General features: G+C 36.6%; 1 protein-coding gene across 3 annotated transcripts; it reads right to left on the bottom strand.

Moving 5' to 3' along the window:
- Nucleotides 1–6580: 6580 nt before the first annotated feature.
- LOC137962401 (uncharacterized) lies at nucleotides 6581–13204 on the bottom strand. 3 transcript variants are annotated; one of them, XR_011115126.1, is made up of 16 exons: nucleotides 12781–13204; nucleotides 11331–11475; nucleotides 11090–11201; nucleotides 10807–10971; nucleotides 10570–10674; nucleotides 9068–9151; nucleotides 8863–8978; nucleotides 8678–8779; nucleotides 8466–8579; nucleotides 8321–8377; nucleotides 8148–8214; nucleotides 8021–8074; nucleotides 7338–7412; nucleotides 7223–7258; nucleotides 6931–7104; nucleotides 6581–6712 (listed from the first exon to the last, which is right to left on the bottom strand). XR_011115126.1 is itself a non-coding variant. In XM_068809243.1 (15 exons), exons 2-15 carry the CDS (start codon nucleotides 11357–11359, stop codon nucleotides 6988–6990), a joined length of 1233 nt encoding a protein of 410 aa, XP_068665344.1. In that variant the 5' UTR covers nucleotides 11360–11475; nucleotides 12781–13204; the 3' UTR covers nucleotides 6721–6987. The 3 variants fall into 3 exon arrangements, 2 of the variants coding, with proteins under 2 accessions (XP_068665344.1, XP_068665345.1); XM_068809243.1 differs by lacking the exon at nucleotides 6581–6712 and having other exon boundaries at nucleotides 6721–7104; XM_068809244.1 differs by lacking the exon at nucleotides 6581–6712 and having other exon boundaries at nucleotides 6721–7104; nucleotides 11331–11410.
- Nucleotides 13205–14088: the final 884 nt, after the last annotated feature.

The raw sequence follows: 14088 nt of genomic DNA, 5'->3' as shown, positions 1-14088 counted from the left end.
TAAATGAATATTAACCCCAAAAAAGCAACAGGGGAGAGATTATGTTGTACATATATGGTTGGCTGTAGCTCTGTTATGGCTTCTAATGGAGGATCTTGAATGCACATTTGTGGGCAAGTTAGTGTCTACCATCCTCTGATTTTCTTTTGCGACCTGATATGAGATATATATGAAAACTTAAACCTGAACTTCTGAAACATAATGAAATTTATGAACTGAAATGAAAAACATACCTCTTGTAATGGCGATCAATTTCCGGCGATGATCGGAATGTCTAGTCTATTTCAGAGGCTTAGGAACTCCTCCTTTCCATAAAAAGACGAGAGGTTGTAATTATCCAGCTGTTACAACAGACTACCACCATTCAGGGGAATCCACCGGATAATGGGTCACATAAGGTCTAACAATATGTTCATCAGACAATGTATGCTTATCATGTTCACCTAGAGCCGCCATTAAAGCCATGAAACAGACCTTAATATCCATATCAGACTAAAAAAATATTGTAATAAGAACAAATAACTCTTTATGTATTATATATCATATTGATACTTCAAAAACTGAAAAAGTTGAGGGCATCTGCAGGGGACCTCGCTGCAAGGATGAGGATCATTCCCTCCACCGTCCAGGTTCTATTCCCTTCCACCCAGTTCTCAAGATTCTTCTAGTCATTTCGTCGAACATGATCCATATCTTAGTAGCATATCCTACTTTTTTTAACATTTTTTTCTTTTTTAGAGAAAAAGCTCTAGAACTTGAAATCCATTATCTGTAGCAGAAGATGCTCTCCTATCATCAAGGAATATAACTCAGTCTATAAATTATTAAAACCGAATTCAATCCTTTCATTACCTCCACAGACCGAGTCACCCTGCACAAGCTCCTATAATGTATAACCCTGGCCGACACAAAACCAGCCACCCATACAACCACCAGGGAGACGTCTCCGACGACGCCAACTACCTGCCGATGAACTACACCCACGGTGAGCATGTTCAAAGTGAGCGAACTTCATATCGCATCTCCGATCACGTTCCAATCCACGTTGATTACTCCGGGAAAGACTATGGCTCCAACCGTCACCACTATGGAAGCCATGGCCTCTTCCAGCACTATGAATCCCCTCTCGATCCTATCCCCTTCTCGGAGGAGAGGCATGACGGCCACAAGAGCCCTCAGTTTCCTTCCACGCATTCACATCCGGCATGGATAGAGTCTACTCATGGACAGCTTGGTGAAGTTGGGCAGGTGGTAGAGGTGACTAAGGTTGAAGAACATGTTCATGGGGGAAAACCCAGTGAAGCATGGTCTTCAAGTGGTGAGAAGGACATCTATGAGGATGTGAACGAAGTTGCAGTAGAGTTTCTCAGGAAGGAGCACGAATTCTTTGATCGAGAGGAGCTCTTGTCCATGCAGGACAGGGCTTGAATGTTGAGCACCATATAGGCCCTTAAATAATATTCTAAGTGCTGAAAAGCTTTCATTTTAGTGCAAGTCAGTGTGTTTTATTGGAAATGAATAATCTCTAGTTATTGATAGACTCTGGCTTCCATATTGTGCACTTTGCTGTGGGAAGGCCATTAGGATTTGTTCATTTATGTGTATTCTATATGAACGGACGACCCTGATTGTTATCTTTATCACTAAACTGTCTTAATGATGTCAGGGGGTGGATGACACCCAATTTATGTGATGCATATTGATGTGTTAGACCATAAATATGACCTTGTTTCTAGTCTTTTTTACGGTGATCATAATGTGCTCAACTTATTATCGACTATATAAGATTGACTTACACATCTTAATTGGTTTTAGTAATCACCTTTGAAGCGAAAACTCGAGCCAAGATTCTCTCAACAATATTTCAAGATGAGAATTTTTTTTTTCTTCTTCTACTAACTCATCCATGGGATTTCCTTGAAGCAATAGGACACCAATTAAGGGGGATTACCAAAATACATACCCCTTGAAAAAAAAAAATGATTGGTGTTGACAGCGGCTAGCCAATACAACCCAACAGACCGATCTGTTAGGTGCGGAAAGCTACCGCCTACAAGAGTGGACGGAACCACTCTGATATCCACCCCGCCCATTATTGACCGCCTCTCACGGGATTCGAATGTGGGACGTGGCGTGCCCAGCTCTAATACCATGACAAATCAAGGATCTAACGGGAACTAACGATCCAACGAAACTCACAGAATTGACGGAACAGTCCAAACACCAACAAGAGAGAGCGTTGAGCTCTCTAGTTTCACGGTGAAGACGAAGCAAACGAACGACGAATAAAAATGTTTTCGTTCTGTTAGGTGCGGAAAGCTAACGCCTACAAGAGTGGACGAAACCACTCTGACACCCACCCCGCTCATTCTTGACCACCTCTCATGGGATTCGAACACGGGACATGGTTTGTCCAGCTCTGATACCATGACAACGGCTAGCCAATACACCCAAAAGACCGATCTGTTAGGTGCGAAAAGTTACCGCCTACAAGAGCGCACGGAACCACTCTGACAAGTGTGATGCTTCATGCTAAAAATTAAAAATTAAGAATCTTTGAAACAAATAACTTTCATTCATCGAGTGAACAAGATTTTTTCATCCCATGTGAATAATTTAGTATTATAAAACTTGGACGAGGCCGATAAATTCAACCAAACCTGATTCATTATTTTGGTTATACCTCTTGTATGGCTTGGATGAGAGTCAAAACTTACTTGATCAGGTTAGGTTCTTATCCACAACATAGAAAGAGGGGAGGGGAGATTCCTTCGACTCCCATTTTCATTTGGAACGATGATGAGGACGAGGGCTCTTTTCTCACTAGGAAGGAATAGAGGGAGAGGAGGGGCTCCACTCTTCCATACCCCCCCCCTCCTATCGACAAGGAAGAAATCTCCCTCAATTAAACACTCCCCTTTCCATGGCTTGAAGAAAATTCAATTGCAAATGTGACTGTGTTTTTCAATAAATTTACTCAAGTTTATTTGCATCCAGGTTAGGAAAGACCGAGCAAACCAAAAAACAAAAGTAATCAGAAGATCATAATTGAGATATAAAAACTCTTAGGCCTGTTTGGCCTCTCAAGCAAGTTATCTCATAGATACATTACAATGAACTTGAAATGAAGTGAATAATTCAATTCATCATAAATGAATTGATTCAACTTCAACTCATCCTTGAGTGTTAGTGTAAACGAGTTCAAGTACACTAGAAAACAAATTTCAGTGTTACTGGCCCCAAATGAAAAGTATGATATAAATAAGAGAATATACTTAAATATAATATATACTTAAACAGATAATTAACCAAAATAAACATGGTTACTACACTTATAAGTGATTTAACGTATAGTATTAAAATATATTAATATCTTAATTAATGAAAAATTATATTATATTAATTAATGATTATAATTTATTATAAATTAATACAATAATTACATGTGACTAGAATAAATTATTATAAATAATAACATAAGTGAATATAATAAATAAATAAATTATTTTTTAATAACATAAGATATGATTTAACATTAAAAACCACTAATTTAATTTAAAAAAATAATATAATAAATATATATATATATATATATCAATAACATAATATATATTTTTATGTATTATTAATTAATAATATATTTTCACAAAATTTAAAATCATTGGTTTAATTAATTATAGCAATGGGATAATTAAACCAAAATTTTTTATTAAATATTTATTTTAAAAATATTTTAATTATGACTATTAAATCACTAAATTAATATAGTAATTATAAAATTAATATATTAAATAAATAAAAATAATTATTTTATAAATATAAAAGATAAAATATTATTCTTATTACGATGGTTTAATTTTTCCTTAACTTAGAAAAAATTAAATCATCGTCCTCCTCATGGCACGCATCATCTTCCTTAGTGGCGGGAGACTACGGCGACAGAGGCAGCAGGCCAGTGAGCAACGGCGACGAAGGCGGCGTTTTGACAGTACGCCGAGAGGGAGAAGAGAAGGAGGCTGAGAGGCTTGGCCTCCCGTGCTCAGCGACGGAGGTCGAGAGGGAGAGGAGAGGGAGGAAGGTTGATAGGCGAAGGGGGGAAGGAGCAACGAGCGCGTCCCACCCGCTTCAATCGATTGATTCACAAAACAGGTCGGAATCCAAGCTACCCGATTTTTGTCTGAGAAAATGAATTGACGTGATTCACTTGAAGTGTAATTCATTTTATACTAACCCCTTAATCTAATGACCTAAGTAATGCGGGAGTAATTCATCTCACTTCATGTTGGACTAACCTCCCCTAAAGGTTTCAGTAACCCTATTTCTTCCATGAGGCCTTTGTAAGTTTTGATTAAAATTTTTGTAATCACCACAAATTGATGGTGAGAGTTTACATTGAATTTGTACAGAAAATTTACAACAGTAATCAGGTTTTTCTGCCTCTGATTTTGGTAATGGAAGGCTGGTCTTCGGGTTTTTGTTACGGCGGGATATCCTTTACAGCCTTCCTATCTTCCATCTCCCGTCTCCTCTTAAAGAATCATAGCCTTTTCATAAATAATTCAACCAGCATTCAAGTCATATTCTCATCTATCCTTTATAACACAAGTTCTGCCAGCCATTTGTACTTTAGAACAAAATAAAGAAGAACCTCAAAGCCTCCCCTCACATGCAGCACAAGATACCCAGTTATCACCGGGGAATATAAGTGAGTCTATAAGTTGTTCACAAGCATCACAGACTCTCAAAGCAAGACCACACCCACATCTTCTCCCTCATCAGAAGATCACTCCACTGGCAGGAGCTCCTACTATGTACGACGGTGGGCGGCGCAGTCGCACCACCTACCACCACGTCGATTATGAAGCGAAGAAGAGATACGGAACTTTTCACCCGGTGGAACATGTCGGGTTCTCAGAGGAGCGGCGCAGCTCGTATGGCCGGCGTTTTTCACCCGTGAAAATGCTTCATACTTGGGTAAGAACTGCGTGTGTCAAGCCTGGTGAAGCTGTGCTTTTGGACCAGGAACCTCAGGTTGAGGAGAAGGTTCGTGAGGGCATACCCAGTGAGGAAAATGGCTACAATGTGGATGAAGCTGCTGGGGAGTTTCTGAGGAAGAAGCATGAATTCTTTAAGAGAGAAAGGCTCTTGTCCATGAAAGCCAGGGTCTGAAGTTTTCCAAAGCAAAGCCTTCATCTCTGTAACGTTAGATAACCTTCAATTAAGGATGTTTAATCCATGTATGATTGGTGATCTTTATCTTTTGTTCATTACGAAGCCAAAAATTACCAGATCGGTATCAGCCGAAATGAGTCTGTGACATATATTGGATTGAATGGAAACATGTCAAGGGTTAGGCCAAGGTTCTCGAATTTGGTACCGGATACGATATGGGTATCTGGGAACTGAAATGAATCGGTAGTAATGATTGGTTCTAAAGGAAACATGTTCAAGGGTTGGGTCATGGTATCGAATACCCTATTGGGAATATTGAATGAAATTGATATTTATCAACTTTATCAAAGTTGTGCTATTTGTTGTTAGGTATAAATTTGAAACAAATTAGAGAAATTTTAAAAATTGGTTTACATATTAAAACTTGAACCGTGTCGTGTCGGTGCCCCTCTTCGATTATATATCGATAAGAGGGCAGGTTCCCTTTGTTTTTTATGCTAGCTATGGTTATAAATCCATGGCTAGTTAGATTAGAGATATAAAGTTGAGCAATAAACCACTTCGATTATCTATCGATAAGAGGGCAGGTTACCTTTTTTTTACGATAACTATGGTTATAAATCCATGGCTAGTTAGATTAGAGATATAAAGTTGAGTAATAAACCACTTCGATTATATATAGATTAGAGGGCAGGTTCCCTTTTTTTTAAGCTAATTATGGTTATAAATCCATGGTTAGTTAGATTAGAGATATAAAGTTGAGCAATAAACCACTTCCATTATATATCGATAAGAGGACAGGTTCCCTTTTTTTTTTAAGCTAACTATGGTTATAAATCCATGGCCAGTAAGATTAGAGATATAAAGTTGAGCAATAAACCGCTTCGATTATATATCGATAAGAGGGCAGGTTCCCTTTTTTTTAAGCTAACTATGGTTATAAATCCATGGCTAGTTAGATTAGAGATATAAAGTTGAACAATAAACCTTACCTAGATAAACCCACATTTTTAAATTTTTTTAATTTTTACCCATTTCATAAATGATCTATAGAACCGAGTTCAATTAAACCTAATCACTCCTCACTAGTCTATAAAGTATTGAACAACCAACCAAAATGGTTAATCCAAAACCCTACACCCTAAACCCTAAACCCTAAACCCTAAACCCTAAACCCCATACTCAGTCGCCTTTACGCAGAAAAAACTAATAAAAATAGAGCAAATTGGTGTATAAGTATTTGTATTTTTATCATATTCCCTTTTATGTTGATTGCAGTGTGGTCATTTGATCCTTATGTTAGATCTTTAAATACAATAAATATTATTTTAAGATACTTTGATAAAAAAAATAGCAAACCAGCCCATTTTGTAGATAAACAATCATTATTCGTCCAGCTGATTAACTGGTTGTCATAATTTTCAAACTTGGCCCTGAGGAGTTTTCCAGCAAGAAATTACAGTGGCTGATTCTCTTGAATGTATCAGAAACACTGCTCTATTTACAGAACTTCTATAGTAATTGGATTGAGCTCTTTCCACTGCACCATGAGACCAAATAGAACAAATGCAGATCAGCCAAGAGAAGGATAACAATGGAGGCTAGATCATAGAAAAAATCAAACTATTACTACTTCCTCATAATAATGAGGCTTTTTTAAACAATAACCACTACCTCTTCTCACCTATCTATTCTTTCCTGGGAAAAAAATACTGACTACAAAAAAAAAGAGAGATTGGGAAGCAAAGTGTTATTTACTGCAAGCTAGACATCAGTGGAAGGTACACAGATTGGACTTGTAATGGCTTAAGTTAATCACCACCGAGTCGTCGAATTCGGTTGAGTGATTCCCATTTCCTTATAATACGCTTTTTCGGCATCCGCCATTCGATCTTGAAACATCGCCCACTCCTTTTTACACCTCTCCCTTACCTGCACAGTGACGATTAACGAATGAGAATTGGATATAGAAATCACGTCGCGAAAGTTGCAACAGGAGGGCAAGATACTAGTACAAAACAAAAATTCAGCACACACAATGTTTACATACCCCTTCCCCTGGGGGTTTGCCACCCACTGATTGACCCTGCAATGACATTAGGGACGGAAGTAAATTCCCTGATTCTGGGGCAGGCAAAATAAGATGACGCGGAAGATTTTGTTACCTGGTTCCCGAGAGAAGGAACACCCTGATGGACAATCCACTGAGAATCTACAACTCCTATTTTCTGATGAGCTGGCTATATAAATCAAAGAGATCCAGAGGAATCAGATGTCAATCAGTAAACGTGAAACTGAAAAGAGAACATACAGTGGATATGTAAATTCGCACTAGTATCTTCAAAGACGTTTAAGAGAGGTACAACAACAGCACACAATCCACAAAAAAAAGCAAAAAACTGACAGAAATTCGACAAGATCCAACTCATCTTTGACAAACAGCAGACATTTGCTCCACAGCAACTGTTATAAAATCATTTCAAAGTACAAATTCTCAATACAAGTATCCACACGAGATGAAAGTGACAGACAACACAGGAATTTAATGTAGACTAGATGACACGCATGTAAGTGATAGATTGAGGAGACTTCTTGAAAGGCCAATCTTCAACATAATGGCATTGATGCTGAAGGTCATGAATATACAGAAGGAAGAAAAAGGGTAAATTAATGGATAATAACACAAGGTTCAGGTGCTCAAATATCTCATTTATTTTTAGCATGACGTTCCCAAATTGATGAAGAACCAGCTCCTCACGATTTATAAAAGCAATAAATATTCGGATACGAGAGAAGCGGCACAACAACAATGCCTTAATTACACACAAATATGTGAACATTACATTACCTCTACACATCTTCGCAGAGCAAAATCAAGACCCCATCCATGAACCAAATCATTCTGCAAACACAAACTTTATTTTTAGAGTTATTACAGACCAACCCTCCACTCATCAGACAGGTACAATTCATACCTGAATCATATGCCACACACAGCGCCATGCATCTCGAGAGAAAACAGTTGCCATTATCTCAACAAACCTGTACATAGGACACATATATTTACGTATACAGTTCTCTTTCATGAATTTTTTTTGTTTTTACGAACTCTGAGAAAGGCTAACAAACTCATTTCATGAGGCCTTACGCGGCACAAGGTGGCAAATATGGATCACTGCACCAGCCAGCTCTCTCCACTGTGCTTCTGTTAGAAAAAAATAAACCATAAGATTGTCAAGTTACTAACAGAAACTACAGAAGGTTTCTGCAAATGCAGGTGCCTGGAAACTTACTTGTGGACTTCACGATCACCTCTCCGTTTTGTCATCTGCCATGTCAACCCTTTATTTGGCTCCAACCCAGGTTGTGAAATCTCTAATCCATGTTTCTTCACTAATTTAATATACCTTAAATTTGAGGGGAGAAAAAAAAAAAAAATAGTTATTATACTGCATTGAACCATTTTCTCAAAAACCAACAATTTAGACAAAGGCTAAATATATACTCTTCAGCATTAAAATGCTCCACTCCGAGATCCTCATCCCACATAAATATATATTCATATGATGCAACGATGTCAGGGTGCAGAAAACGTTTAGCATACCACCTGGCAACAAGTCCCAGCATCATGAAGAATAAGTGTTATCCTTTGAGAAAGCATCAATTTGGAAGACAGAATTATATCCTCACCATTTAGTCTGCTTTCCGACACTCACATGAATAGCCCTCTTTGACCACTCAAATTCATCCCATTCACTTGTCCGCCCATCATAATGGAAAAGCATGATAAAGAAATTTTCTGAAAACTGCAACAAACGAAGCCTTTGCAGTCCAATAGATAAGCACACAGGAAAGACACCAGCACTGTGAATTTTAATTGTATTGCCATATGTACCTTTTTGACAGCAGCATCGATATTCTTTTTTTGATCATATCCAACAGTGAAAGTCACAAGATACTTTGGCTTAATGGTTAAATCCTGAATGTCGTAAGCAAACACATAAAAACTTTTAATAACAGAGGGATACGTTATGAGAAACGAACAGAATCACATGGAGGTCTAGTTAATCAAGCACGAGAATAATAAAAAGCATACACATGATATGGTCAACATTCTGCACGAGTAGTTCAATAACTTTTGCACTATTCTCGGTTGGGAAACTATATCAGTTCAATTTCAGCATTCATTAATAAAACAAGTTAGTTGACAACCATATTTCAGTGGCGCAAACCACCAATAGCACTCATATGATTTGGAGCTCATTTGGAACCTTGTTGAACATATCATCTACATGGCACCATAACATGTTCGCATAATTATGCCACAATATTTAGACATATAGAAAGAGCTCTTCGTTAACATAGAGTTAACTGAAAATTGTTAATACGTAAATTTCTAAATTAAAAGCATTTAGCCATAGAAGACTTTCTTGCTTCCTGGATGCACAACCATGTAACATAGTTGACATCATAAACATTTAAAACACATTGATACTACTTCAACAGAGAGCACTATCCACAAAAAATATCTTTGCTACCATGACTGCCATATTAAATGTATTAGAAATTTCCTCTATTATCTGCACCCACAGACTTAAAGATAACAAATATTTAATACATCCACAAAATGAACCTAAAATGACTGGCTGGTAACAGAATGATAGAGTGGATTCTCTAATAAATTTAAGGGCTTCAAATATTTTAGGTAGCGAACCATGTTGATGTTGAATAGCATTTGTAAAAAGGAAAACATAGGCCAGAAAGACTCGTCAAAACAAGCTAAAGTAAACCAAACTACATGTCAAGGCTGGTCTATATATGGTAAATATCAAGATTGTCGTCCTTTTGCTATCTTTAATTACTTTAGTAGTATGAACTAAGAATAACTATCTTTTCTTACTTTATAGTATGAACTAAGAACAACTGTCTTTATTGCTTTATTAGTATGAACTATGAAAAATGTAAAATACTTTTCTTTTGCATCAACCCCCAAGTAAATCCATTTATTTCACCACGATCTACTCAGCTTTATCCCAATTATTTTTTTAGTTAGGTATGTGGATTCTCTTTATCTGCTCTGTCCTCTACTGGTTCTATCTCAACGTTACTCTCCTTAAGTTTTTCTTCGCACCTCTATTCATGTCATTTCAGTTTTCCCCTACTTCTCAACTGTTTAACCAATAACAACAAGCCTCTCTATAAGGCTTCCTTTGAACATCCCAAATCATCTAAAAAAACTCTCTTCTTTTCTTATCTATTTACACTACCCTGACACATTTGTTTTAAGAGTAATTTTCACTATCTTCTCCATGCTCAAGACGAGTATATGTGTAAAAAAAAAAAGAGAGATTCATTAAATAATCAGTATTCTAGTTACATTTGCAGCAAAAGACATACCTCACTGGGCTTACCCCACAACCTGCGGAGGTAAAAATCGGATTCTGACACAACAATGCCTGGAGGTAGTCTCTCTGCACCCCGAGGATTTGTTGGAACATATATCTGTATCAAAATCAGAAATGAGGTTGTATATCAGAAAGCAGATTATAATTTATATGGCAGTAAGAGCATTAAACGATTTACAACAACAACGCCTTTAAGGTAACCCAATCCAAGTTAAAACTGCAAGAGTACCTTTGAGGTATCATTTAGGTTCTGAGCTTCAGTTGGATTGTTGTTATTCTCATCTTTTACGGAGTCAAAAGCACGATTCAAAATTGTTTGGGTTCTAAGGCCTGGCGCTCTGTCTTCAATGTATGCAAGATCCAAGGAGGGTAAAAGGCTTGTTGGGAAGTTGAACTGTTGAATAAAGCAACACATTACTAAGATATATCAGTTCGCACAATACCATACCTAAGATATGCATGGAGCAGCTGCTGGGAAATAAATACTGAAGATATCGAGTCAAGCTGTTTACCTTTGTTAAGGAAGCTTTTGGGAAGGAAATGCCTATCAAGAAACCAACTATTACACCAACAACAGTTGTTATTATAAGCTTCATTGTCTCATTTGACTTCTTTAGCAACCCTCTGAAACAAAAAAACGGAAACAAAGGGCATAAGCAGAGGAAGGATATGAATACTCCTTGACAAGTGGATGCAATAACATTATCACATCAAGCAAACGGATGACTCTAACAGAAACTTCAACTTTCAAACCTGCGGGCAAGATTCCCCATTTTGGTCATGGATTTCCAACTCTTAAGCAACAACGAATGCACCAGTCTAGCAATTCACAGCTGCTCCACATTTTTCAAGAAGTGGATATTTGCCTTCAGAAAAGGAGCAAAAACCCTCATGATATCTAACATAAAAAGAATTACTAATTAAATGACAGAAGGCTGATGCTATAATTACTTCCAACCTAACATAATGATAATATTAACTGAAAAAGATACTGTGTAGTGTTGATAGTGAATATCAACTGAATGTTACATAAGCAGGTAAGCCTATCAGCCGAATGAGATACATAATATTATAAAAATATAGCACATGAAGAATGAGAAGTAAGTAATCTCTAGTCATTGGTTGTCAAAGAACAAGACTTTTCTTTCCTTTTTTTTTTTATTTTATGAAAAGCTAAAGAGAGATCTTATTGACAGAGATGAAAATTACAAATTGTTACCCACACAGGCCAAGGGTGCAGCCTAGAACACAATGAAAACTTATCAAAATATGAATTTCAATTTTTTATTTTCAAAGGTTCTAACACTCTAGGGAAAACCAAAAAAGAAAAAAAGGAAAAAAAAAAAAAAAAAGACAAAACAAACAACAAGAACAACAACTAATCCACAAGGATATGAATCCCATCACTGCCAAACAGTCACGATCTACAGATACCAATCTACTAAAACCTTAAAGACTAGACATGTAAAGAGTTGCAATCAGTGCAACCAAGTAGCACAGGCAAAAGCACCTTTTTTTTTTGGAAACATCTTCATTTTTCCAATTTTCAATAGAACGAGCCACAGGAACTCCTTGCAACCAAGACAACTTTCCAAAGCGAGAAAAATCTCTCCAACTCAAAACAACAACTGAGATAATTCACGTAGGGTTACTGTTCAAGAAAGGTAATTTAAATGCTTTGCTACTATACAGTTAAAACTCAGAGCAAAGATTTTATTATAGGCAGACTCGGAAATCAATTTAGAGTAAGTCGAAAATCATAATAGTCAACTCAATCAACTTTACTTGATTCAAGAAAACGTCGACAGACAGAAATCATGCTTCCGCACAATACCGAATAAAAATATAAAAGAAGAAGCTTATCTGCAGCAGGCAAAGGCAGAACCATGTACCTGCTACAAGTATTATCCTTCACGAACAAGGTTTTAGCAAATACTCATTATAACAAAAGCAATCACTAGAACCCACCAAATGCAGAGTAAACTACAACTTTTGGGAACACAAGTTAGCACCCGATAATCATTATTGCATGAATATTACTATACAAATAAACGAGAACAAGAAAAAGTCACCTGCAATAGCTAATCGCTCAACCAAACAGAACACCAAAGATAGCCCAAATGAGAACTTCACAACTAAAATTAGTAAAACCAAGCACAGCCCGCCAATCTTAAAACCGCAAAAACAACACACGGTAACGTACCGGAATCTCAAACCATAGAAACAATAATCCACACCCCACCAGAGGACCCTTGAGATGAGATAGAACGAATCCCCACGTTCTAAAAAGGAGGCTTCCAGAGAGCAAAACAGAGAAAACGAGAGAAGAGGCAAGGAGGAGGGGAAGGAGAGCAGCCCGGCGCCTTTAAAAACTTCGTGACCGCGTTCTGAACCCAAAAGGAAACAAAACCGGGGAAACCGACTCTGATTTGATTTCTTCGTGAGGTCTCTTTCCGAGGAGATCGATCACAAGCACGCAGCTATGAAACGAGAGAACGAACGAGAGAAACAAAAAACGAAAGCAAGCAAGCCAAGTAAATTGATTTTTTGCGTTTCTTTATTCGCCTGAATCCTCCCCTTTAAGTGCCAGTTCTCACGTTGTTCATCTGCCTCGCCGCTATTCTCACCTCACGACCCAACCATTTGAAGTTATGCAAACACCTGTAGCCTTTCATGTCTCTGCAGAAATTCAGTCTCCCATTTGCATTTTTTTTTTCTTTTCTTTCTTTTATAAGCATTAAATCTATTTCTCAAACTGGAACACTAAATTGTTATTGAATGTGTATTTGTACTAATAGGAAATTCTGAAAAAACAAATCATTTTTTTTCTAAAATTTTCTTGTCTTAATTTTACTTGGGCTACAAAAAATTACAATGAATTTTATAATAAATTGTTGATTGCTTCAAAAGGAAATAATTAAAAAATGAGAAAGCATAAACAACAAAAAAAAAGTGATTAAAGGGATATTAATTTTCTAATATAAAAATTTTAATTATAAAAAATGGTAAAAGAAAATAATAAAATTTTCATTATTTTAATTTCTTATAGTGATGTTTTAATAGAAAATAATTGAAAAAAAAATCAAGAAAGCATAAACAACCATAAAAATTGGTCAAAAGGGAAATTATTTTTCAATAGAATTTTTTTTAATTAGAAAAGAAAAGCTAAATTCATTTTACTTTCTTATAGTGAACATAAGTTGTTTCTAATAATATTATCTCAATACGTGTAAATAAACCCTTCGTCGTACTAATTATTTATAATTCAATTTGCTTTTAACTTCTTTTTTGTGAGTTAAACTCGAATCGAATTAAATATAATTGATTCAATTTAGGTCCCTTTTTAGTCAATTAAGGATCCTACCATGTTCATCCCCTCAAATGAGGCCATGAAAGCCAAATAGTGCCTTAGAGAGGAATAAAGAATTCACTAGATTGAATGGAATATAGTCATTTGGAATAAAGATTGCAAAGTGGGTGCTTTAATAAAGGAGGGGAGACCACTTTGGAG

Source organism: Aristolochia californica, unplaced genomic scaffold (assembly GCF_029961685.1).
Source record: "Aristolochia californica isolate CCGP_79_NKW_82.1479 unplaced genomic scaffold, dmAriCali1.0.hap1 SCAF_4, whole genome shotgun sequence".
NCBI lineage: Eukaryota > Viridiplantae > Streptophyta > Magnoliopsida > Piperales > Aristolochiaceae > Aristolochia > Aristolochia californica.
This window is presented reverse-complemented; position numbering and strand designations above follow the sequence as displayed.